The sequence below is a fragment of the Siniperca chuatsi genome, linkage group LG14 (genome assembly GCF_020085105.1).
Source record: "Siniperca chuatsi isolate FFG_IHB_CAS linkage group LG14, ASM2008510v1, whole genome shotgun sequence".
NCBI lineage: Eukaryota > Metazoa > Chordata > Actinopteri > Centrarchiformes > Sinipercidae > Siniperca > Siniperca chuatsi.
Window position 1 is genome coordinate 15597803 of NC_058055.1, and position 25983 is coordinate 15623785.

At 38.6% G+C, this 25983-nt stretch overlaps 1 protein-coding gene and 1 pseudogene across 1 annotated transcript in view; one reads left to right on the plus strand and one right to left on the minus strand.

Annotated features, from left to right (window-relative positions):
- Positions 1 to 9676, plus strand: part of ubl3a (ubiquitin-like 3a) — a 35628-nt gene extending 25952 nt beyond the window's left edge. Inside the window, exons 2-5 of the mRNA XM_044222167.1 lie at positions 2238 to 2346; positions 4997 to 5083; positions 6641 to 6718; positions 7836 to 9676. Of these exons, the coding sequence (XP_044078102.1) occupies positions 2238 to 2346; positions 4997 to 5083; positions 6641 to 6718; positions 7836 to 7888 (327 nt within the window). The 3' untranslated portion in view covers positions 7889 to 9676. The remainder of the gene's footprint in view (positions 1 to 2237; positions 2347 to 4996; positions 5084 to 6640; positions 6719 to 7835) is intronic.
- Positions 9677 to 13872: 4196 nt separating this feature from the next.
- Positions 13873 to 15862, minus strand: LOC122888764 (annotated as a pseudogene).
- Between the last annotated feature and the right edge of the window lie 10121 nt (positions 15863 to 25983).

A 25983-nucleotide genomic window follows, 5' to 3' on the forward strand; every position in this document is an offset into this window, starting at 1 on the left:
GCTTACAGAGATCTCGGTTTCAATCCCTTAGTGTTAGCTCTGTTACATCACTGCAGCCAGCTCTGTGTGTGTGTGTGTACTTGTACTTGCAACATAGTGAGGACTGATATACAGTTTTTGGAAAGTGATGACATTTTGGCCAGTCCTCACAACTTAAAAGGGCTGTTTGAAGGTTAAGACTTGGTTTTAAGGGTTAGGATAGAATTAGGTTACGGTTAGGGTGAGGGTTAGGCATTTAGTTGTGATGGTTAAGGTCAGGGTAAGGGGCTAGAGAATGCATTATGTCAATGACATGAGCTAGAAGTACAAGGATGTGTGTATATGTGTATGTCACTCAGCAGAGTAGGTGGGGGTGGGGGTGTAGAGGGCTGTGACACTCGTCACATGGAAACACACTAGAAAAAATGACACACATGTGCCTGTGCCATGCGCGTCCTGCAGGCCGAACACAAAAGCAAAGTAAGCAAAGGCAAACATACACCACAGACCTTTGCTATGCCTCTACACAGCATGCCATTTAAGACATAAACTCTCTCTATATATATAACCTATAAACACAAGCAGACAATTGATATGCAAATTGATGGTTCTAAATGCAAAACTGTGTTCAGTTCACTAATGTATTTAAGTGATTTAAGGTGAGAGATGCACAAAGAGATGTGGTGCTTAGCAACACACATCTGTGCCTCTCCTCGTTTGTGTGATTAGTTCCAGCAAAGTCACACCAATCAAATGTAAACAATGCATTTGTTTCTCTGTCTTTATTATTTGTTGGCATGTTTAAAATGACAATGCCATTTTAGACCAGGACGGCAGCACAGTGAGTAAAGGTGGGGACACACATTCTGATTGTTGGGCCGATTTTTGTCATGATTTGGACATTATATAAGTTATTGGAATAATTTGGACACAGTCAGATGGTGTTGATACTCATACCGTATGTGGTGTTTAAGGATTGTTAATTGTTTGACCTTTGATCAAGTCGCTGCTCATCGTTCAGTAGTTTAAAAATGTTTGATTTTTACAACTGGAGTCAGGACCATTGACAATATATAGTTGGAGAAATGATAGAAAGCAAACAGCGAGGACTCCCTAAAAAAGCACAGTGTACTGTGAGTGACAATAATTTAGTTCAGTAGGTTTCAGTACACAGCCAAGTTCACTCACCTCCAGCTCTCACTGAAGCGTTTGCAGTCCTTGTTGCCCTCATCTCTCCATCCACCACCTCATTTAAAATAAGCATTTTCCTTTGCTTGCATGTTTTCTGTGCAAAAATGCAGCATACATTAGTAAGGCAAACCGTTTCTAAAGGATGTCCATTTGTCTTAATGTATGTTTCCACCTTAAAAATCACGTTGTAGACCTAATAATGGCAATTCCCTAGCTGCTCCAGAGGTGCTGTTCAGTAGCTGACTCTGACCTTCGTGTAAAGGGGATAGAGGAAAGAGGACTTGCCCACCGTGAACAAGTGTTTCACACTATTAGTCATGTATTGTTATACTTGGCTGTCACCACTGACTGCTGGCATAAGCTTTTCAGGGCAGGTTGCACATTTTAACAGCCTTTAGTATTCCAAACTAGCTGTTGTAACTGTTTTGTGGGCTGTTTTACACAGTGAGAGCCAAGTTTGGTTGTGTTGAAATTACAAAGATACTCAGTCTCATTCATAAACCATAACAATCTAAATTTACATTATGTCTGCAAGCCCAAGAGTTTTAATAGTGTACTCCTATCCAGGAAATTAACCTTAAAAATGCAATGAAAATGTAATTGGAAAATTCTGTTGGGAGTATAAATGGAAAAAACCTCTAATTTGCAGTTGTTGCACTGAGAAAACTTTTTATTTTAGTATTTGCTCAAACAAATTATACATGGGATTTTGTCTCCAGACAGCGGAACAAGGCAAAGCAAAACATCTGGCTTGTGAGTGGTAAAGATGAGAAAGTGACAAACTGCCAGTAAGTGACAGGATTGGGAACCAAAGACAAAGAAACAGAGAAAAGTGAGGAGGAAGTTGGACAGACAGATGGGACGCTCCTCAGGGTCCTCATATCCTTCTCCTGTTTCCTATTAAATTACTTAACGTGAACCTGTGTGCGTCCTGATTTGACTGTGTATAATGTGACATGTGACTGTGTATATGGGACCGTTGCTTGTGTTAATTTCCATTTGATCTGTCCTCTAATTTTCTCATATACAGTTCTAACGTACCTGTCTTGTTTTTATCTGTGTTGCAGATAAACCTGCGGCTTATTTTAGTCAGTGGGAAGACGAAAGAATTCCTCTTCTCTCCCAACGACTCTGCAGCAGACATTGCCAAACATGTCTATGACAACTGGCCGATGGGTGAGTAGCTCCATTTAGATACCTCAGTGTTACTGGCAGGTACAGTTGATAAAGAAGTAGTAGGAGTTACATCCAGTGGGAACAGAAGTATGTGTAGTCTTAAAGTGAAGGTCGTGTAAAACTCCCTCTATGATAAGTAAAATCATCCTGAGGTGATCCATTTCTTTTTCTTCGAGAAGTAAATACAGGTCACTTAGGACAATATGTCTAACACTATTTGGTATAGTCTAAAGCTGATTCAAATGACTATTAAGTGACTTAAAGCTCCACAATGACTATGTGTAATGTGAAAGTGTGTTGCAGTGCAGTGATGAACCCACAGAGAACAACAGTATCACCAAACTGAAGCACTGCGGTACTGTTTAGCCTTTTTTATCTTATTGTTTTGGTGTAAGGACATGGCCTGTTTTGGAGCTGCCTCCCGAGCCTGTTCTTCTACTTCATAGTAGCCAGTGGTGGAAGAAGGATTGAGATCTTTTACTTAAGTAAAAGTAGCAATACCACAATATATAAATACTCCATTACAAGTAAAAGTCCTGCATTCAAAATCCTACTTAACTAAAAGTACATATGTATTAGCAACTAAATGTACTTAAAGAATCAAAAGTAAAAGTACTCATTATACAGAGTGGCATTTATCATATCTTGTGACTTATTCTGTCTGTTTTAATTGTGTCAACAAGGGCAAAATTTTAGCAACTTTGTATACAGTAGTAATAGTTTAATCTGTGATTCATCATATGTTTTACACTGATAATAAATTTTACACCTTTATTACAAGTAAAAGCTACAATATTTCCCGCTGACAAGTACAAATATTTCAAAAGAAGAAGATGGAATGTGCAAATGTTCACAGTATTAAGAATATATGCAATGTGTTAAAATAAAAATCCAAAGATTTCTGTTAATGAAATGTGTCAAGTTAGATGTGGAGGCTCCAGGTTAATGTAACGTGGCCATGGGGTACTATCCAAATAAAAAGTTACTTGCTTCATTTCTAGTTCTAGCAGAAAACTGATGCTTGACTGACTTTAAATCTTACTACAATGTTGTTTATGCGAGCCAACATAACACATTTCCATCCTTATGTATGAAGAGTTGAGCTGTATGATTTAAATGTGATTTTAGGTGAGAGATCCTTACGCTACTGTCACTAGCACGTCTGCTTCGCATTAAGTGCTAAATGTAAACATTTACCAGATTTTGGTATGTGGGGTTTGAGTATACTTTTCCCACATTCTGCACATAGATAATATAGACCCATATTGTGTTATTATGTAATAAATCACATTATTGCATAAGCACATCTGCAGTATGTTTGCATGAGCAGTAATTGCTAACGCACTTGGAAACCAGATGATCTGACCTATTTTGGCTGTATTTTCTACAACAAAGATAAAGGCAGCTGAGATTCTATACAGTGTATCCAGAGAGCTGATTACTTAACAACAAATTAATTACACGCAGTTCTACAAATCAGTGTGAGAATGTGCCAATCTTTGGTGTAGGGTAATTAAAGTGCACTCCTCCTTTCAGCGTGATTATCATTGCATACAGGAATGTGGGATTGCAGAACAGCCATCACCTCTCTGTAATACAACCACTCCCTAAATGCTGCTACACCGGTGTAAGAATTCATTTGATAATGCCGATCTTACACCACCTTCAAATCTGAACAGACTGTAGCCTTTTCCCACAGTGCTGTCAATGTAGTCCAGTTTAGGAGAAGCCCACAGTGCATGAAAAACTAAAGATTATACTCATGAACTCCCGATTCTCCTTGACAAGAGGAGGTTTTCTTTCACTCCTGTCAGTTTTGGAAGTGCCCTGTGTTCCTCCAAGACAATAGATCTGAACCCTGTGAGACCCAGAGCAGGCACTCAACACCCTCCGCTTAGCTGGAGACAAACATCTGGCGGCCAGACTCTGCTGCCGTGCCACTCCCCTCGCTGTTTTCTCTCATTTAATGCCTTTACTTTTGTCTTTAGCTCTTCCCAAGCCACACCTTGTGTTCTCTTGCTTTGAGTCTCTCTCACATTCTGTAGTGCATCCCACAAAGCCCACATATTATACATTCTGCATGTAATGATCGGAAATAAAGGCCCTAAATGTCTTAAAATATCTTAAGTGCGGTTGTTGGTGGTTTTGCATGCAATGACTGATTTCTTTTCACTACACTGTATACAGTAAATTATATTGATGGCTAACATAGTAGTTTAAAATTCAAAGCTTTTCATCATATCTTAGTCAGAGCGCCTTAATTAAATTCCTTACTTATATCTAAATTGCTAATCTAGAGTCTGAGAACCTTCACTTTGTTTATTGTGTTTTTTAAAGCAAATTCAATCTCAGGTAGAAATAAAAAGGTTGTGAAATGTCGTTACTGAAACTGCATGTTCTCAGTTTATAGATTATACAATAATGATGATGATGATGATGATGTTTTATGGGAAAGAGGTCACATAATGTGGAAATGTAGACAAAAAGAATCATTTGGAAAACAAACTTTCAGTGACATTGAGGAAGAAAACAAATAAGAGATAAGCAGGAAAGGGAAAATATATGAAGCTTGTCATCTGTCTTTCTCTATGTTGATTTGTCTCTCTTTAACTCTCTCTTCCCATCTGTCTCTGCCCTATTTCTCTTTCAGACTGGGAGGAAGAGCAGGTCAGCAGCCCTAACATCCTGAGGCTGATCTACCAGGGCCGTTTTCTACACGGCAACGTAACACTAGGAGGTGAGAAAACACAGAAAGTACACCTTCCGCTCATAGACATGCACACAAAATCACACGGCAGTGTGCTGCTGGAAAGTTCTTTGCTGTTCTCATCCCTTTCCTGGGCCACAGAACAGAGGAACCTCAGTGCTCTGGACAAGCCTGCTTTGACGGCGAAAGGGAGGAGAGAGGAAATACAGCAAAAAGAGACTGGTCAGGAAAGGGGCATGACTGGCGTTAGAGTAGCAGCACAAAGAAGAGACGGGAGAGGGCAGGAGGGGGTGTGGGGGTGGGGGTGACATCTTCACTTCTCACTGGCTTTTAGACTTTTTAGTCTACTTAACCTAATTTTGATCTGACTGGTGTTTTGTGTGCTTAATGGCAATCCCTAACCCTTTTACTCTCATCCCATTACTGCCATCTATCTGATAATTCCCTTATCGGTGGTTTAACATGTTTGCACGCTGACACAGAATCCTCTTAAAGTTGAGCCAAAGCTCGCAGTGGTCTTGAAATGCAAACATAGACACCACACACATCATGTGATTGATAAGCAGTTTTGAGGAATAACAGAGTTACGAGTATTACAGCTAAGATATCAACTACAATTTAGTGTGTGAACGTTAAGGTATTTTTAAAAATCAAGTATCTTTTGTTTAGGTGGTTTTCATCAAATATCAGAGTAGGACTAGTGCTACCTGTTGTATTACAAAGCATACATTAGTTAAAGTAGAATGCATTTGACCTATCTTCCTGGCAGCCATTGATTTCCATTCATTTTGCTGTAAAAATCAACTGCTTAGATCCATCACAGTGAACATCATGCTCAGTTAAGTTTTTGTCAAAGTTTTGACAAAAAAGTCACGTTATTTTTGCATGGTAATGGAGTTGAAAGTAGGATGTGGCGATATGGTTGAAATCGATATTAGAATATTAACAAGGATATTTTTCTATACAGTATATCACAATATGGCAAATACATGAAAAATCACTGATGTTCAAAGCAATTATTGAATTCCAATTTGATTCATTACATGAGATCAAACAGTTCCTGTGTGTAAAATAAAAGTGTCAATAGATGATAAAAGATAATACTGATTTTGATTCTCCCATTTTTAATTGAAACTGTTTTTCTCTCAAGAGTTTGCTGAGTGAGTTTATTATTGAATTGAGCAGTTCACAAATGATTCAAGCAACTGGGGGAAAAGACACATTTGACTTTTAGGAACAGCCGATCATCCTGTTTGAAATAACTGACATTGGTTTACATAAAGGTTTCAGGCCCTTTCCTTACCTGCAATAGATGGTTATTCTGCAACAAAATGACCTCACAGTCATATATTTTGAGTTCTTCAGCCATAGTTAATTATTTCATGAAGCAGCTTAAATGTAGTCAGTAGCTTTTCTCTCTTTTGTAGCTTCGATGTAGACCGACTCTTTCCAGTGTAGCATTATTTGTACTCTACAAGTTGAATATGATAGTGATAGTCAATGACTTTGTAAAGACAGATATACTGTAGCTAACTGAATAACCTTTTACATTCTCTCCGTCTCTCTCTCTCACTTCTCCCCCGCCAGCTCTCAAACTGCCCTTGGGGAAGACCACAGTGATGCATTTAGTTGCCAGAGAGACTTTGCCTGAGCCAAATTCCCAAGGTAACCAGCGCTCCGTCTCCCTTCTTTCCTCTCAGTAGGCCTTTCACACGCTGAACAACTTTAAACGCTCTGCTCCCAGCCATTATTTATCTCTACACATGGCTACTGTTTTAGGAATAGCCACTGGTGCAAATAATTGGCTCCCTTAAATGTATCCCCAAGATACGGCACATTGTGTTAAATATACAGCTAATATAAATCATATTAGGTGACAGGTCTCCTTTTTGTGACTGTGTAGCAGAAGGTGATTGGGGTTGAATTCAACTGTGGATTAGACTTAACAAATACAGTAGAGTTCATATGGACATCTAAGTTCACTGGTTGCACAAAGCGCTGTAGTTATTGACTATCTGCATTTTGCTATGCATTCTGGGTAAAGTAGTCCCAAGGTAAAATAAGGTGAAATAAATAATCACCTCATTTTACTCCACAAGAAAATCTGTCCCTTGTGGAACAACAACGACAAGGCAAAGTTCAGTTATATGTGAAGAAATAGCAGGTAAAACACTAATAGAGCCATGTTTTCTCTCTTTTGTCAGTTATAAGGAAGTGACAATAGATGCTTAAAATAGAAACAAAGCTCTTAATTCTTGGTATTGGCTGGAGGTTCGGTGGTAGACCTTTTAGCATTCAGTCTTTATTTTTATGACACCATTTAAGTTAAACTTGTCTAAAAGCAAAACCAAGTGGGCCTGTTGCTTCAGGTACAGGTGAGACACGAAAAATACTATCCAGGAAGTCCAGTTTCAGTAAACAGATCGACGAGTTTGAAGGATTATCAGACACTAAAATGCTGCACAGTGGAACAGTAGAAATGCGGCTTTCATGTTACAAAGTAATGGTGATTGGTCAACATAACACTTTGTTGGATGATGTCGAGTTGCATTGGCAAAAGTTTAGTGTCAGGTTAAACTTCTTTTGCCAGACGGCCCTTGTGAATCTGGCCTCAGATCACATTTAATGGAGTTGATTTTAGTCTTGTCACATGTAAAAAGTTTTGAAATTCTATCTCATCATATATATTTAGCGGGTACCTCTCTGACTGTGTAGGATCAGTGTTTGTCTTGATGATGATGTTTTTTTGTGTGTGTGTGTGTGTGTGTGTGTGTGTTCCCAGGTCAGAGGAATCGAGAGAAGACCGGGGAGAGTAACTGCTGCATCATTCTGTAAATACACACCTCCGCTGTCGGCCCTCCATCCTTCTCATCCATTCTTGCCCTCAACATCCTGAACCTACTGTAATGAGCTTTGTCCCCTGTCCTGGAGGCTGTCAACAATGTGGATATGCATACAGACAAACACACACTCTCTTCCCCACCCCTCCTCTCTCACACAGACATAGAAAGTAGACAGGGTCATCCAGGACACAGAGTTTGGAGCAGGAAATTGATTAACGATAGAGTTGATTCCTTTGTTGTACTTGATTTTTTGTCATAACTGAAAATCAAAGGAAGAAACTGGATTTGCATGTGTTTTTTTTTTCTTAATGCGTACCTTTTTAAGCCTTCTGCCATGTACATGCACACAAACATACACGTACACACACACACACACACACACACAATAGACATATACACCCTGTCTAGCCCTCCTCAGCCGGTTTGTTAAGTCAGTTTCTTACTGGCTCCTCATTCTAGCTAGTTGTCATGGTAATGCAGTGCCCAAGTTCGTGTGTGTGGCCTTCTTTTCTCATACAGACCGCTGAGAATTTGAACCACTAACAACATACACACACACACACACACACACACACACACACACACACACACACACACACACACACACACACATATATATATTCCCTGTCTACACATCCAACCATATGTGCTTGTGTGATCTCCCTCAGTGCAGCAGACAAAGCTTAGACGTGCCTGATCAGAGAACTCAAACTAGGACACACACACAGACACACACATATACACACCTGTGTCCTTTTTACTGCCCTCCTCTGCATGTGCCCTGAAGGGTCACAAGAGAGAAATTATTCCTTTTTGTCTGCAGAGCGCTGTACAGACCGCCCACACCCTACTCTTTCAGTCGTCATATTTTAGCCAAACAAAGCCTAACAAACAAACAAATAGACAAACAACCAGTGGCAGTGGTCTTGTTTTGGTTATTTGTTTGTCCATGACATTTGTGACTGTGTTTTGACAGTCCATGTATTTTACTGACCGACCAGTGTTGTGATTAATAAAACGTCATGTCAGTCCTCCACAATGCACCATCCCTCATTATGCTCCTTTTTTTTAACAGTGTTGTGAAGGATCTCTCTCTTGACAGTAGCTGTCCAAGCAGGGAAATGAACTTGGAATGAAAATGTTCCCTATTTGTTTTAATTCGCTTATTACTCTCTTCTTAATTATCTCTCTCTGCATTAATAAATCCATTTTGCACAACTGAAGCATGTGCTCCTTCATCAGATTAATAAAAATGTATAAAAAGTTTTATTGTTTTATTTTATATTTTTCCAATGGAAGTAATGTTCCAAACTAAGGTAACGTGTAGAATATATTTAATATGAATCTTATATAGATCATGATGACTCTAGATCTTGTTGATATGCAGTATATTGGTGTTTAGTCTATGATTGTGCGTACGGTTAGCTTCTAGCCAGTTCACAGTCACTCGCTGACAATGTCTTGTGCTTAACAGCAGCAAAACCTCCCTAATCATCGACAGACTGTATTTTTATTTTCTTTCTTTCTGTGCTCTTTTATTATTATTTTTTTCATTTGTTTATAATTTAATGTAATCCTTTTTCTTTGTTTTTTTGCTTTAAAGAATTGCTTTGTAACAGCACTAGGTCTTAAAAAATATTGTTTATATTGATCAGGGTTCAAATCTGTACAGAGATAAACGTTTTCAAACCAATTGTAAATAGCACTAATGCTCCCTCTCCCCCCTCCAAACTTCAAAATGGAATACATCTGTAATCTAAATAAAGGTTATTGAAGTGCACTGGCTTTTGTCATGATTTATTGCACATAAATCATAAAACTCTTTTGAGTATCACATGATTTTGACAGCCTACTGTTGACACTCAGCAATGATTTTTAAGTGCATCACCGGACAGTCAAGAAGAGTTTCAGCAGACAGCTGAATCAGATGGGTGTCTTTAGGTGTCAACTATCTGACAACTATATGGAAGTGGATTGAGAAGTATTTCTCTTGAAATTATTCTTGATAGTCCGGAAACTGTCAGCAGATTAGGTTAGGAAACAAGTTGTTTAAAGTTAGAATTAAGGCTGTGTTTTACTTTGAAGACATGTAAAACACTTAGCTACAGTTAGTTGTTGTAATGAAGTTGACACTTTTCATTTGAAGTTATGAATGAAGTACTTGGATTCTTAAAAGTAGTAATACCACAATGTAAAAATTACTCCATCACAAGTATGCATTCAAAATTTTACCTAGGTGAAAGTACGGTGTGGTCAGTTTAATGTGCCAAAAATATCAAAAATAAAAAAAAAAGTACTCACTATGCAGAATGACCCCCGTTTAGAGTGTTAAATTATCCTATAAGTTATATTAATTTTATTTATTATTATTGATGCATTAACATGTAAGCAGCATTTTAATATACCTGGTTGAGGTGGTTCTCCTTTTATAGGAACTACGGAATGTAACAAAGTACATACTCAAGTACTGTACTTATTTACATTTTAGAGGTACTTGCTACTCTGCTACTATAATTCTGCTCCACTACATGTCAGAGGGAAATATTGTACTTTTTACTTCACTACATTTATCTGACAGTTGTAGTTACTTTTTAGACTAAGAGTTTACATACAAAACATTGCACAACCTTATTATTGCACAGTACAATGTATTGACACAGATTAGTGGCTCCCAACCTTTTTGGCTTGTGACCCATTACTACAAAGCAGTGTCTGGTTGGGGCCCTTGTCATGCTTCTTCTTGGCAGTCCCACCAACACCACATCTCCCCTCTAAACTTCTCTGATTGTTTTATTATTTTATTAAAATAGTGAAAAGTCCAAAACATGAATATAAATTTCTAATAATGACGATTAATTTTCCTTCTACTTTTGATGCTTTAAGCACATTTTGCTGATAATATTTCTGTACTTTTACTTAAGCAGAATTTTGAATGAAGGACTTTTGCTTGAAAGTGAGAATTTTTAAATTGTTGTAATACTACTTTTACTTGAGTGAGGGATCTGAATACTTTTTCCACCACTGTATAATCACATGTATAATACGTGTTGTACGTAAAATGTTGATCTGTAAAGTAACTCTAGCTGTCAGTTAGTATACAGTGGAGTATCAAGTAGCATAAAATAAAAACACTCAAGTAAAGTACGAGCAAATCAAAACTACGCCTAGGCAGCACTTGAGTAAATGGACATAGTTACACTCAAACACTGTGTGTAGGAATGAATTTCTTGTGAGGTGATAGTCAACAGATTCAACTTATCTCAACTTACATGAAAGAGAATCAGCAACGGGACGTCAAAGACTTACCAAAGCTTGTCTAGAAAAGATGAGATTTCTTCCTTTCTGCCCACTCAACATTCAAGCTGATAAAGTCTTAATGCAAGAAAGAATAAAATGAAACTGCATCATTTTTCCAGATAACCATGTGATGTCACTTCTCACTTGTCCAGTTTGCACAGCAGTCAGTAGGCCAAAGTGCAGCAGGAAGAGCAGTGTTCTGCCTGCCATTCGGAGAGCATGTTTTCAGACGTGTGCTGCCTCATGTACTTTGCTAATGACACACTGAACAAACAAGAGATGTTACATTAATGCAGAGACAATTTTAAACTAAAGAAATATAACATTAGAGTCTTTGAATATCAATATGTTGTCACAGTATGAGGGGAGTTCTGATTTGCTAAGAAATTATTTTATTAAAAGATGATGACTACACTTCTATTGCCTTCAGTGTAGTTTTTTCCTCTCCTCCTCCCTGTTTTCATCCCTCCCTCCTCCTCCTTGCAGTCATGCTGTGTCCACACAGTGAATGTAATGTGGGCCAGATATTCAACATGAATACAACTATTCTTCTGTTATTTACACACACACACACACAGAAGGAGTGTGTGTGCAGATGGAGAAGATTGTGGTTACGGTAGTGCCACTCAGAACGGCTCATTCTGTTTGTCTGACATTAAGCCACTCAGTATTGCTGCTGCCTGGCCTCTGAACAATACAACAGTCTCTTTATACACACACACACACACACACACACATTGTTTCAAAGGTAGTGTGAGTCTGCATGAGTAAACGCATTTTGCAGTTCATTGAAATATTTATGACATTTACAACAGTGACATTTAAGTATATACAGCTAGATTGTAAACATTAATTAAACTAAAATATGATTTCATGCCTCTGACTACAACAACAGGGTGTAAAATGAATACTGACGTGTATGGGGAATCCCTTTCATAAAGCTACACAAACACGTTCATTACTCATGTTTGGATGGATTATATAGGCGAAAAAATAATTATGGGGTAACCAACCATTAGCCAAACAGCAAGGAAGAGATGCTCAGTGTGTGACCCATCACAGACCTCTGTAAGGTTTGAGGATGTTGCCATCTTCTGGCAAAATACCTGTGTAGCAACATTATAACCACCAGTGCTATAAATGCACACTATAGAAGGTGCTTTAATAAAATCGTCCACCAAGTGGCATATGTTAGATTAGCTGGTTGATTTTGGCTTTTTTAGTTTCTGTTGGGGTGAAAGTAAACATCTTATTATCTACTTTTAAAGCTAATTCATATTATTATATTTGTCCATTAAGGCTCCCCCCCCCCCAAGAACATTGATCATACCCCAGTTTATTATGGCTTTGGAGGAAATCTGTGATGCTGAATGTTGTACTACATAATGTATTTTACAAGCTCTTGTTTAATGTTTGCTATCAATGTTTGCTTTCATTGTAACTAGTTTACTCAATTTCTCATTTGATTAGGGTGGTCCTTTTTATCTCCTTCATTACTGCTTCATATAGTCAGTCAAATCATTGCACTTCAAATATGTGTGTGTATGTTTGTAGCTCGGAACCTTGAAAGAAGTCACTTTGATGTTTTGGCTTTTAATTTAGAGAATAAAATTCTTCACCCCTGTGCCAAATTCCAGATATTTCTGTTGAAAATAATAGTATTTGGATGAACTGAATGAGAATAGTGTGAATGTATAGCCCTCTTTTAAAAAGTTAAAGTCTGGTAAGTCTATGAAAGCCTCATTAACACAAATTTCCTGCAATATTAATAATGCTGATTTGAGTGTGGATGACTTGGAGGACTTTAAGCAAACACATCTTCCCTGAGGTTCTGTCACCATAATATTAATTTAATATTATTTTCTTACATCAAATTCAATCACCATTCAGTGGTGCAAAGTCAAACAGATGTAGAATTATTGTGTTTTGTATGGATCATGGATTAGTTTTAATATCAACAAACCATTATGCCCAAACTATATGGTACACTTCTAGAGGAGGAGATTTTCTTCTCCTCTTTCTCCCTAAATAGCTAACAATCTTTACCCTTAGCTTTTGTTTCTCTTTCGTGCAATAATAATAAATCTACCTTCTGTTTGGTTTTGACAGGCTGTATCTGATATGTCTGCAGCTTCTCTCTCTCTGTGTTTTGATTTACAAAAGGATGGAAATATTGTCTGTCTCTTACAGTATGTCCCACCACAGCAGCCATATTTTGCTGCAAAATGATGTCTCAGGCAATACGATGCTTCAAACAATGTCCATGTCATCTGTGATTATGAGTCCAAAAACTCCCAAACTCTATTGCACTTCCTATCAGTTCAGTTTACAACTATAGGACATCTATCATCATTATCATATGTTGATGTCTATTATTATAGACATCGACTATAGGAGAATCATGTTGTTTTTGTTAAGGCATGTGTTGACATTTTAAACACAAGAACTCGACACTGGTAAATGTAGAATGGCTTTCTATTTTGGATTTAAAGCACTATTGGTACACATACACAGACTGAAAGCAGGACAAAAAGAGGGAACACAGACTTCTGCTTTAGTTTTCCCATTAAAACAATTTTTTGTATAATCAAACAGTCTCTTTAACCTCTTTCCATGTATATTACCATATATACTTATGCAAGCATTTATTAACAACAAAACAAGGTCACGGATCACTTGTCAGTGTGACTTAGTGACAGTGACAATTTGGCCATGCTTCACAGGCGTAATGCCCCTTCGTCTCTGGACCAAGCGCGTGAATATTTGCTCAATCTCCTTGGTTCTCAGACAATAGATGAACGGGTTGATCAGCGGAGGGAAAAGACTGTAGAAGAGGGTGGTGACTATACGCTTGTCAGGGGTCATCGTCAGATTAGGAAAGAACGATGTAGAGTAGACAAAGAGACGTGGTATGCAGTAGATAGAAATGATACAGCCCTGGGTGGCACAGGTAGAGAAGGTCTTTATTCTGCCCTGAGGAAAACAGCGGCTTAAAAGGGGTTATGAATAATAGAATAAAAAAGACTGAAAATATTTGTCAAATTTAAAAAAGAAGTAGTTGCTGAGCAAAAGACAAAATACTTCAATCTTGGCAATGTTTGTGAGCTTGGAGACGAAAGGATGGACAGTCTGAGGCATGAATTTGTAATCTTAATTATGAAAGTATCTCAGGATAGGATAATATTGTCTCACCTGTCCACTGGCCATGTGCAATATTGAGATGATGATGCTAATGTAAGAGAAAATGATGAAGGCTAAAGGAACATAAAGAATAAACATCACTCCAGCAAAGGCGGCGATGAAATGGTGGCTGGGGTCTCCACACACTAGAGCTGTAAGAGACAGGGTGTCGCAGAAGGCATGTATGATTAGGTTGGGCCCACAATATGGCATCATGGCAAAGTTGATGGTGCTAACACCAGGGAAGATGTGCATGAGGCCGGTCATAGTTTGGTTTGTCATCACCATCAGGTATCTGAGGAGAGAAAGGGAGGTAGAAAGAGAAAGAGTGATTGAGTGAATAGTTTTTAGTCTTATTTCAGGGCTTAGAGGTGAGACTAATCTAATTGCTTTTTTTCACCTAAGAGGAAAGCAGATGGCCAGATATCCAGGGCCATGGTCAGTAAAATCAGGGAGTTCAAGGAGCCAAAATAGTGGATCATGTGCTTTTGGAAGAGGCAAGTGTGAAAACCAAGACTCCCATCATTCCACCAGTAGCGAGAAATTAGGTTTGGTAAAGCCACTGTGGTAAAGCCTGTAGGCAAAAGAGAGAAAGTGAGCAGGAACATGAGAAAAGACAAGGCAGAGCAGATCACATGTGACTGTTTAAAAAAATAATCATTTCATGGTAAAAGAAGACCACATTCATGCAAATTCAGGATCACATTCACTTTAGTAAACACTCCACAGCCTGAAATACTTAATACCAGTTACTGGAAACAAAACCAGGATCTTAATTAATTTTTAAACCAATATTTGCTTCATTCTGGCCTCCTTCTGTCAGCTTCCTTCATCAGAAACTTGGACTGCAGTTCAATTATTGATTTTTTGATTGTTTCTCTCTTATATTCCCTGGTCAAGTCTAGACATTGCTGTACATCAAAAGATTGAGATGGCAGCTGTTGTTGATATATTGAATCCAGGTTGTCTCCACTGTTACTTCTGTCATGCTCAAGGTCAACAACAGTAATTTGTACAATCACTGAGACCATCAATGTTTGTTTAACTGTTTTAAATAGCCAGGTGATGACTGTTAGGAGAAATATTTTTTATGAAAGCACTGTAACAACTAATAGATCCTGAGAGTAGATGTATGGCAGGCAACATGAATATTTATCAATGTCTGAGAGGACCAGGCTGACCATGATGATGTACATGGGCTTCTGGAGACTGTGCTCCAAAGCAAACACCACCAGCACAGAAGGTTGCCCACCACTGTGGTCATATAGAGCATGAAGAAGAACCATGCCACTAGGTCAAAATACTCCTGCTGGAGACTTGGGAAGCCCACCATAACAAACTCTGACTCACGGGTGTAGTTCTCATCCACCTTAAACATACTGAAGGCAGTAGAGCATATGATTAATAGGGATTGTGTTTGCAATGTGTTATAAACTGTGTTTGAGATGCATGTCAGTGCTTTCTGACATGCATACCGGACGCCCTTCATGGTGTGAAAAACACAAGCAGCAGCCTCTCAGTTTTATAAAGATTTTGTGACAGGCAGGAAGTGCAAAGTTTATTGATACAACTTCGTCCCAGTAGAGGCAAAAAAAGTGCACTCAGGTTGTCCAAGTGACCTTTCCATAACAATTGTATCATAGTAAGATGTAATAAAAACTCATATTCTCTTATTTTTTACTGAATCCTAATGATTTTCTCCCTCAGGAAGCAAAACTTAACTAATGGCTGACACAAAGTCAGTGTGTTATGATGGACACAATACTGATGTAATGTTTTCATTACAATTCTCATGGTACCATAAAGCATTATGGTATGCATATACAGTGTTTACAGTATATATATATATACACATAAATATATTTATAAATGTATGAAAATGCAGGGTAGGCTCTGCTTTACCTACTTTACATTTAGCCTCTGCCAAAATCAATTTAAGTACAACAGACAGGGTATGGAAATGTTTCTAGTGAATTTGGTTAGAACTTAAGCAAGCAAACAAACACAAACAAACACAGAGCAGGATTTACATACTGAGTGGAGCACAAAATACACAGTATAGATATGCATACATACAGTATAGTGAGGACAAAATATACTGTATTGACTAAACATACAGAAGGTACACTGCAAATATGTGTGCACACACTGGCATTGTTTAAAGAAAAGTCAAATATGTGCCTTTATGTTGTTAAATATTCTAGTCTTAATTCCAGTTCAGTATGGGGGGCAGAGCTTTTGCTATCAGGGCCCCCGAGGCTCTGGAACAACTTCCCCGAAATTAGGTTGTCTGAGTCAGTGTCTTCTTTTAATGCTCTTCTCAAAACACATTTTTTATCGGAAAGCATATCCTGATTTTACCTGAACTGGCTGTTTATTTTATTTCTTTATATTTCATCATGTCACTGTGGTATTTTATTTCTCTTGTTGTGAAGCACTTTGTACTTTTTTTTTGATAAGTGCTCTATAAATATAGTTTTATTATTATTATTATTATGCCTCTGTTGTCCCACAATGAAAAAATATGAGAATATCTGGATATTAACTAGGCGATTTAGGCAAAAAATAGGAGATAAAAGTAGGCTATTTGAGGACCAGACATTTATGTATTCAGTAACAACAGCAAAGAAAGTTGCTCATGAGTTGTGAGGGTATTACAGTGCAATATTTTCTCCAGAGTAAAACACACATCATCACGCAGCAAAAAAACTCATATGACTCAAAATGTCATATGTTTCCTCTTACCTGTAGTGCTGTGTATCCATCTAGATTATTTTGCTGTGAGTTGTCGAGTTTTGGAGATATCAGCCATAGAGATGTCTGCCTTTTTTGAATATAGACAAATATGGCACTCGGCTTGTGGTGTTCAAAGTGCCACAAAAAATACAGAACTGAATGTATGATACTTTCAATTGTTTAGGCCTATGTGAGTCAGACCAACACACTGAAGAAACTAAAGGCCAAGCTGTGTTGTCAAGCATTCAGTCAAGGTGAGTTGTGATTTCCAACATTTCAGTATCACATGGAAGATACGATTTAGCTTAGTTCATAGTGTGTAGTGGTCATAAAACACAAACAGGGAATTTCATACTACAAACTGCAACTTTGGATAATATTCACTTAAATTGGCTGACTGATACATCACATTGTCTCTCGCTGAACTGCAGTGCATGGATTTTGCCCCCCATTTGTTACAGTGAGCTCAGGCTGGGGAGCTACGTCTGTAGGACCAGAATGGAGAAGTGGATTGATCACTGTGACCAAAGACCCTGCTGAAGCACATATCAGCAGTGAGTATAAATTCAAGATAGACTTAAGTATTTACAAACCTCATAATATATTATATTATTATATATATTCTATAACAGCTTAAGTTAATGTATGTTTGTTGTCTTGGCAATATATCACATTCACTGATAACATGGAAAAAAGCAAAGGTTTGATTGCCTAAATTGAAAAAAATAAAATAAAAATGTAATCATCAAATTAAGTCAAAGCATTTGCTCCATATTCAACAGCACCAAGAATGCACAAGGACCGCTACAGTAATGATGGTTTGTAACAGTTGATATTCAGTTTGAGGGAGGTTGAGGTGCCTGATTAGCTGTCAGAAGGATCAAAAATCTGGCAAACAGATGAATTTCTGGCAAGTCAGAAATTTTGGTTGACTGTCTTGCAGTTTGAGAAGTTCAGCATTCTGATTTCCCACATGGCTGCTGTCAAAAGATGCATTTTAAACCGTAGTAAGTTTGTTTTAATATTATTGGAGTAGTATATTACATGTTTTGGCTAAGTAGTGTTGACTTAGTGAGACAATGCTGTCATACTCAGTATATCATTTTTTTTTTCTTCTTGCTTTCCGTTCAACGTAGAATTGTACAAACGCTGCCTTTACTTTTTGTCAACATTTTTGTGAGCGGGGCCATTGTTTTGAATAAAACTGGAATTATCAAAGGACAAACCACTCAAGTGTTCCGTGTCTACACTCAGTGTGAGCACACACATTGTGAGTGGCCTATCAATCTGTACACAGTATGAGTACAGAGGTCGTATGTTTTGACCGTGCAGAAAGGCAGATTAAAACATGTTGTATGAGTTAATCAACGGTCAAAATTAACAAAAACATAAACACCACCAGCTTCAGGTAAAAGACTATAGAAGATAGATCCACAAATAAAATACAATGGAACATAACTAAATGTTTAATTTTGAAATTCTAAATTACATTTTGTGTTGCTTTAGGACTTGATACATGCTGCAGTATAAAGGGAGCACAGTTACTGAAAGTTCTGCATTGATAAGGCCTGTGTCCTTTGCCTGTGGCCATTGTTTCCCTTCTGTGGATGAATTGTTTCTTTTATTTCTGTTTGATACTCTGATGTGTGATGATAGGAAGATATGGCAAGATTTACTAGCTTTTAGGCAGTATTGTTATGTCAATTAATTCATTTTGTTATTTGCAAGAGTTCAAAAAAGGATCTATTGCCTTTCCTCTGCCTCCGTGGGCAAATTCCACTCTTTGGAAAGTTTTTCCTCTTTGACCACTTGGACCACTGTTGAAAGTCATAAAGTAGTTTAGTAGAGTTTTCCTGCAGGTAAATTTTGTTTATTATTTATGAGGGAGTGTTTGTGTAAATACGACTTGCTGTGAACAAGATATAGATGTACAGATGTACATGGCACAAGCCATTGCCAACATTTGAAGCTGAGTCTGTTTTTTTGGTCACTGGAGCAGTTAAGCAAATTCATTTATTTTAGAAGTTAATTGATTTCCTTTAACAAACATTAGCCCCTTTTATACAGCCTGTCCAAGGCAGGAATGTTGCGCTGTTATTCTGCCTCCCTGTTCTGTATAAAACATATGAACACGGAATGGGGGGGCATTGTTGTTTCCCCAGCGGAGGTAGTAACAGAGACAAATCAAAGTCTGTGTAAAATGGGGGATCCGGCAGGATGGGACAGGGGTGTGACGTTTCGATGACCACATGTAAATGCTAACCACTGAGTCACAGTATCACCCATTTAATTACCCTACAGTAGTCACAATATGTAATCTCTTTCAATAAAGGACACAAGTTACCATATTATGACAAATTCAAAAAAGTTTATTTTTTGTATTTCCATTTAATCATTTTAATCATGGCTCAACGGACTGAAAACCCCCGTGTAAGGAAAGCTCCTATGGTGGAAACTCTTGTATGTCTTATATGAGACTTACAAAGACAAAAGTACTTGAACAATAATAAGCGGCACCATGTATGTGATAAATATTTGTGTGTGTGTCTGTCTGGGGGGAAGGGGGGCCTCCCAGGATCAATTAGTCAGTTTGGTCATAACAGGTTTAAGCAAGACTGTTGTCCTGTGGGAAACAGCCTGGTATGAGGAGAAAAACAAATCAGGTCTCTCCTGTGGGCAAATGACAACAGTGGCATTGTGGTGGGATCCCCCTGGGTCAGCCTGCAGGAGGACTGACAGACCTGTTCATAATGGAGGAAAGTAAAATCAAGTTAACTCTATGATCCACGATGAACCTGGTAGGCTCCCTCTACTTGTGGAAGTATTCATGCAAGCTAGGTCTAAAGATGGGGATTGTATCTCAAGGAAATATAATATGCTAGCAACACCTAATACCACTACTACTTCTACTGTTACTTCTACAGTCATTACTACTACTACTACCACTACTGCTGCTACTAGTACTGCTGCTATTGCTACTATGACAACTGACAACATGACTAATACTTCTGCTACAAGTATTATTACTATTACTGTGACTGCAACTGATAGTAATTTTATCACTATGAGTTTGACTACTACTGTACAATTATTACTCCAACTACAGCTAGCAATAATACTGCTACAGCTTCAATTAATACTAGATGTACTACTCCTAATATGTATACTGCATACTAAGCTAGTAATACTACTGTACTTATACTGTGACTATGACAACAAGTAATGCTAATGTTTAATGTACACAAATGCCTAAATGATTAGTTGATTAATTGGTTGATCGACAGGAAATTCATCAACAGCGATTTTAATAACTGATTAATTTTTGAAAGGTGCTATTGATAACATTGATAACATCCTGACACTAGATGGCCCCCTCCCCGCTTCCATTCCAGTGGTTGACAGTTCGTTGCACAACGTGCATATTTCATGGTCAAGTGGAGTGAGACTCGTCACATCAAGTGATGAATCTTTCATGAGTAATGTAATGAATTGATTTTGCAACATATAGCTATACATTAGCTATAGATTTAGGTTACTTTGTGCAAGGGTGTTTCATGTAATGTTATCTATGGTAATCTTAGGATATGGCTAGCTAGCTTTAGATAACCCTTTTCCCCCCATCATTAATAATTATAGGGGCCCTGTATAGCAACACTTAACCATAAAAATGACATTTCAATGATCCTTAACACTATAAGACATTAGGTAAATATTTACATGGCTAGCTGGCCACAAGTACCTCAGCAAAGTGTCTCATAATAGGGCTAACGTTAGCCTGCTATATAACATCATCCTCAATAACGGTCACGTTTTGGGTCTAAACAATATAATGAGCAGATTTACAGTAGTTCTGAACCATAATTTACCTTCGACATGACACATTGGTAATACATTGGGATCCCACGTCCACTCCATTTTTAAAGAAGAGTGACCGTCTTTTCATAAGCGGACCAGTCCGCCACCAGCCCAGACGGACCAGTGACTGGTCAATCAAGTTGCCCTGCCTAAACCTGTACTGACCCCAGGGCCATCGGTTATGTTGGACCCTGGCCCATTTCTAAATCCCCTCTGATATGCATCTTTGTTATAACATTACATTGTTTGAGGGAACTATAATGTTAGGTAACTGGACGCAACTGTCACTAATGCTAACGTAGCTCCTCAGGGATTGACGCTGTTATTTTTCTAACTTTGACAATCTAACCAGTGACAACACATTAGTTAAGGTTTTAAGGACCATGACTGTCGGTAGTTGTTTTTTATTTTGTTTAAATATGTAGAACTGTAATTTTATGGGTTATTGTTGTTTGGACTATTAAGCTAAGATAGCTAATATGTGCTAACATCAGTGTCCGTTTTTTCCACACTAGCAACTATACCACATGACACCAACGTTTTATACTATTGGCTCACAAGCCTTGTTAGAAGCAGGAACCAAACGTCAGACACCTCACACGGAGATAAACAAAACATTAATTTTGGACCCGTCAAAATATTTAAAATGATTAATTCACAATTACAATTATTTTTTAGGAAAAGTGATACTTTTATTCCGCACCTTTCTAAAAGCTCTGTGGATGTTTTTTAAAAAAATATTCATCTACATAAAAATGTTATTAATATAACCTTTAAAGTAATTTCTAAAATAAAATTGCCCAGCATTTGTAGGTTCCAGCTTGAGGAGTGTGCATTTGCAACTTTCCTTTATCTTATTAATCATTTGTTTTCTGACATCTTGTAGGTAAGAGGTCAAAAATCCAGCAACACTTGGAGTATAAAGAACAGCTTTATTGTCAGACCAACAGGTTTCGGCTTGTGGCCTTCATCAGGGTTATTGTAAAAGAAACAAATCAATTGATTTGTTAAATTAGTTGCAGCCCTACTGTATATGTTAGAAACACCATGTTGTTCCTGTTCTCTTGGAAATCATATAAAATGTCATAATGTTGTCCAATTAACAGGTGATTTATTCCCTCAAGATGCTAATTTGTGAGCTTCTTTCTTGCAGAATGTAGAATAGTGTAATTAACTGTTCCCCGCAGGCCTGAGGCAGTGGATGCATCCTGTCATTTTGTCCTCTTTGTTGTTTATTTTCAGAGGAGATCTCTGTGGGAGAATCTAAACACCTGTAATATGCCCAGGGAGCTAATTTCATTAATTTGGTGACAGTTCCTTAATAGTAAATCCCTATGGATAGTACTCCATGTAATAGTTTGAGTTTAGAGGTCTTGTGGCCCTGGAGCTTCAATAGTCTCTTGATAAGGTTCTGATATTGTTTTGGACACAGCACACTGAGCCAAATTAAATTAATAAGAATTAGGAATGTACTGTATGTATCCCAAGAATTTACAATGCACTTTCTCCAAGGCAGGAGTTAGGGTTTAGTACATCCCCCTCTTGTTTTCACCTGACCTAACACAGATTGCAGTTTTATTGCATATACAAATATTGTATCAGAGTTTTCTAGTTTTTGAGTTTTCATTTTAAAGCTAGGATAGCTAACACAACAGAGTTCTCTCCATGTCGGGGGTTGCAATAATGGGTGAACAGAGTGAACCGGAGGGGGCTGAGCACACAGCCCTGGGGGGCTCCAGTGTTGAGGACTAGAGTGGAGGAGGTGTGACCGCCAAGCCGAACTGTCTAGGCTCTGTCTGTAAGGAAGTCCAATATCCAATTACAGAGCGTGGTACTAAAGCCCAGAGTGCTAAGTTTTCCAATCAGTTTCATGGGGGAGATTGTGTTGAATGGTGAGCTCAAAAAACAGCATTCTGATGTAGGTGTTGTTCTTCTCAAGGTGTGTGAAGACATGAAGACTGAGTGGAGGGCAGTGGAGATGGCATCCTCTGTGGATCTGTTAGTTCTGAATGCAAACTGGTAAGAGTCCAGGCTACCTGGGATGTTGTTCTTTATGTGCTGGAGAATCAGTTTCTCAAAGCACTTCATCAGAATGGGGGTGAGAGCCACAGGGCGCTAGTCATGTAGATTAGACACTGCAGACTTTTAGGAACAGGGACGATGGTGACTGTGAAGCAGGTGGGGACAATCTCCTGAGACAGTGATATCTTAAAAATGTCAGTAATGACATCAACTAGCTGATTGGCACATGTTCGTAGTAAATGGCCAGGGATGTTATCAGGCCCAGCAGCTTTACTCACAGCAAGATTCTTCTCACAGCCGCTGTGGATACTGACAGTGGTGGGTCTTCTGGAGTCGGAGTAGACTTTACAGCTGACTTTTTGTTGAGGAGATTGAACGAGCATAAAATGTGTTTAGCTCATCTGGTAATGTGGCCTCACACATGTTGGGGGCGCTCCTGCTTTTGCAGTCTGTGACGGTTTTGATCGCCTGCCACATATCTTTGGTGTTGTTGGTGTTGAGGTCTCTCTCCAGTCTCTCCTGATGTCTCAGCTTTGCCAGCTTTCAGTCTCGCTCTAGTGGTGTTGTAAGCTTCCTTGTCTCCTGACTGAAAAGCAGCATATTTTGGTTCAGGTCTCCATTCATCCATAGCTGCCAGAAATGTTTGTGTAAACATGGTTCAGTGTATTTGTCCCCCTAGTGGGGGTGTGGACATGCTGCTGTAATTTAGGTAAAATATTTCTGAGGTCTGTTTGATTAAAATCACCAGCTACAAAAAAAAGACCATCTGGTTGTTTTGTCATGTAGCTGCTGATGACCTCAAAGAGTTCCTGAAGTGCGTTTTTTAAATTTGCATCTGGAGGAATGTAAACAACAGCAACAAAAACACTGGGGAATTCTCTGGGCAGATAATATGGTTGGCATTTTAACAATGACAATTCCACATCAGGTGAACAATGTCCATCCACTTAAACTGTGTTTGACCACCAAGCATCATTGATGTAAACACAGAGTCCACCTCTTCTTAATCCAATCCCTGCACTTCCTTTTCCAATGTTGATGAGTGTATTACTGTCATAAGTAATACGTGCTTCAGTAATAAAGGCGAGAAAATAACAAATTTAAACAAAAATGGTTCGAAGTTTGAGGGAGCTACTGGCAGCAAACTACTGCATCTACATGCACAACTGTAACTGCCATATCAATAAAGATAAAAAATCTTATGTGAATCGATTTTTTCACCACCCAGTTTCTAAGTTTCTAAAGTAATTCTTGCTGTCTTGACCTAACATAACCCCCGCCCAAACACTTGGGACAAAGTGTTTACCTAACTGTTCTGAATGTGTCATCATCCTGCAAGAGCAGTGTCGACAAACAACTCATTAACAGCCTCATTAGGCAGAGTTGTTCCAGCTTTCAACAAGGGAGTAAAGAATAGTTCAGTTGTGAACTTCTTACTTATGAGGACCGGGGTTCATTTTCCGTGTGAAAATAGTCAACATTGATTATTTTAAGGATGTAGTTATTTTAACCCAAACCATGATCTTTTCTTAAACCTAACCAAGTAGTTTTGTTGCCTAAATAAGAACGTGTTGAAAATGTGACACTGCCACCGGCGGGTGTATTACACGCTTTGGGGTGATGCCGGGTTGTGGCAGCAGACTGTTGGCTGGTTTAGTGGAGTATCTGATGTCCCGTATGGTAAACAGTGCCACAAAACTAGGAGTGCTCGAGACGGTCAGTTTCACGGCACTGTTTAGAAGCACATAATAACACACATGGTAGTGTGTGTGTGTCAAACTCCGACACAGACAGCAGAGGACAGGAGCAGCGTGTCCGTAAATTACACCAAAACGCGGTACAGACTCTCACCAGCCAGTGTGGCGGACAATCTTCTGAGATTTACTCACCAAACAGAACATCTACCCGCATTTGGTGCTTGGCAGGTGTTAATTTCGGACCCTGAATACAAGTGAGGGAACGTCGAATGATTAAGTTAAGTGTTCAGACAGGTTTCCTTCCGTGGAGATGGTCGGGACAATCACAACCGTTTATCTAATATGGGGTGGGTTTGATACAATGACTGACAGAGGACCGTTACCGGTCCAGATTTGAACAGTCACAAGTCACATGTTTTGCTGCTCTGATTGGTTGTAGGTCTGGACCTGCGTCCAGTCTGCAGGTCTGTCCAGCGCAACGCACCAAAAAGCAAATCAAAAATCAATAATCAAAATTCTGTTATTGCATTGCCTATTTCCAGCCTTAAATTTTTTTGTGACCAGGCAGCAGTTTTTCTCCTGCTTGAAAATGGACCAAGCACCGCCCAACTTGCATGTGTCGCTCAGCGTGTCACACGTTTCGTTGCTCTGATTGGTTGTAGGTCTATCCAATTGTGTCCAGAGGCAGTTTGGTCTGTGCCCATTGATAACGCCCCTTTAAAATCGAAAATGAACTGAGAGGTTCGAGACTAATATGCATTTACAAATTAGTCTGATGATGCAAGGCTAACATAGTCCAAATGGCTCAAAGAAGCAGCTCTGGCTCCTGCATCTGCAATATGTGGCCATCATAGACCATCCAACTGTCAGACCTTCAAGGCAGTCTGGAGTTCTCCTCTTTCATGGGTATTTTGTAAGTTCCGCTGGATTTATGCTTGATGCAAGTGGTTAGCGGGAGTACCACTGTAGATACCTACAGCATAGCTTTTGATTTATTATAACCATTTTTGACCAAATAATACAATAGCTAGCTCGGATTGATACTTCACAGTTCCTGAACAGTTGCTAATACTTTCAGCCATCAAGCAGTTGTCGGTGCCTCAGTCTCGCACAGTAAGTGAGCGCCCAGAAACCTGTTTGCAACAACAGGGGGCTTGAAGCTTTCTTAAAGATAAACCGAAAGAAACAAATGCCAAAATTCTCAAATGCATTCAGTCTTGGAAATGGGTCAGATAAGCTAAAATAGAAAAATGATACCACTTTATTTCAAGGCTTCTTATTTTGTTTCCCTTCAGCTGTA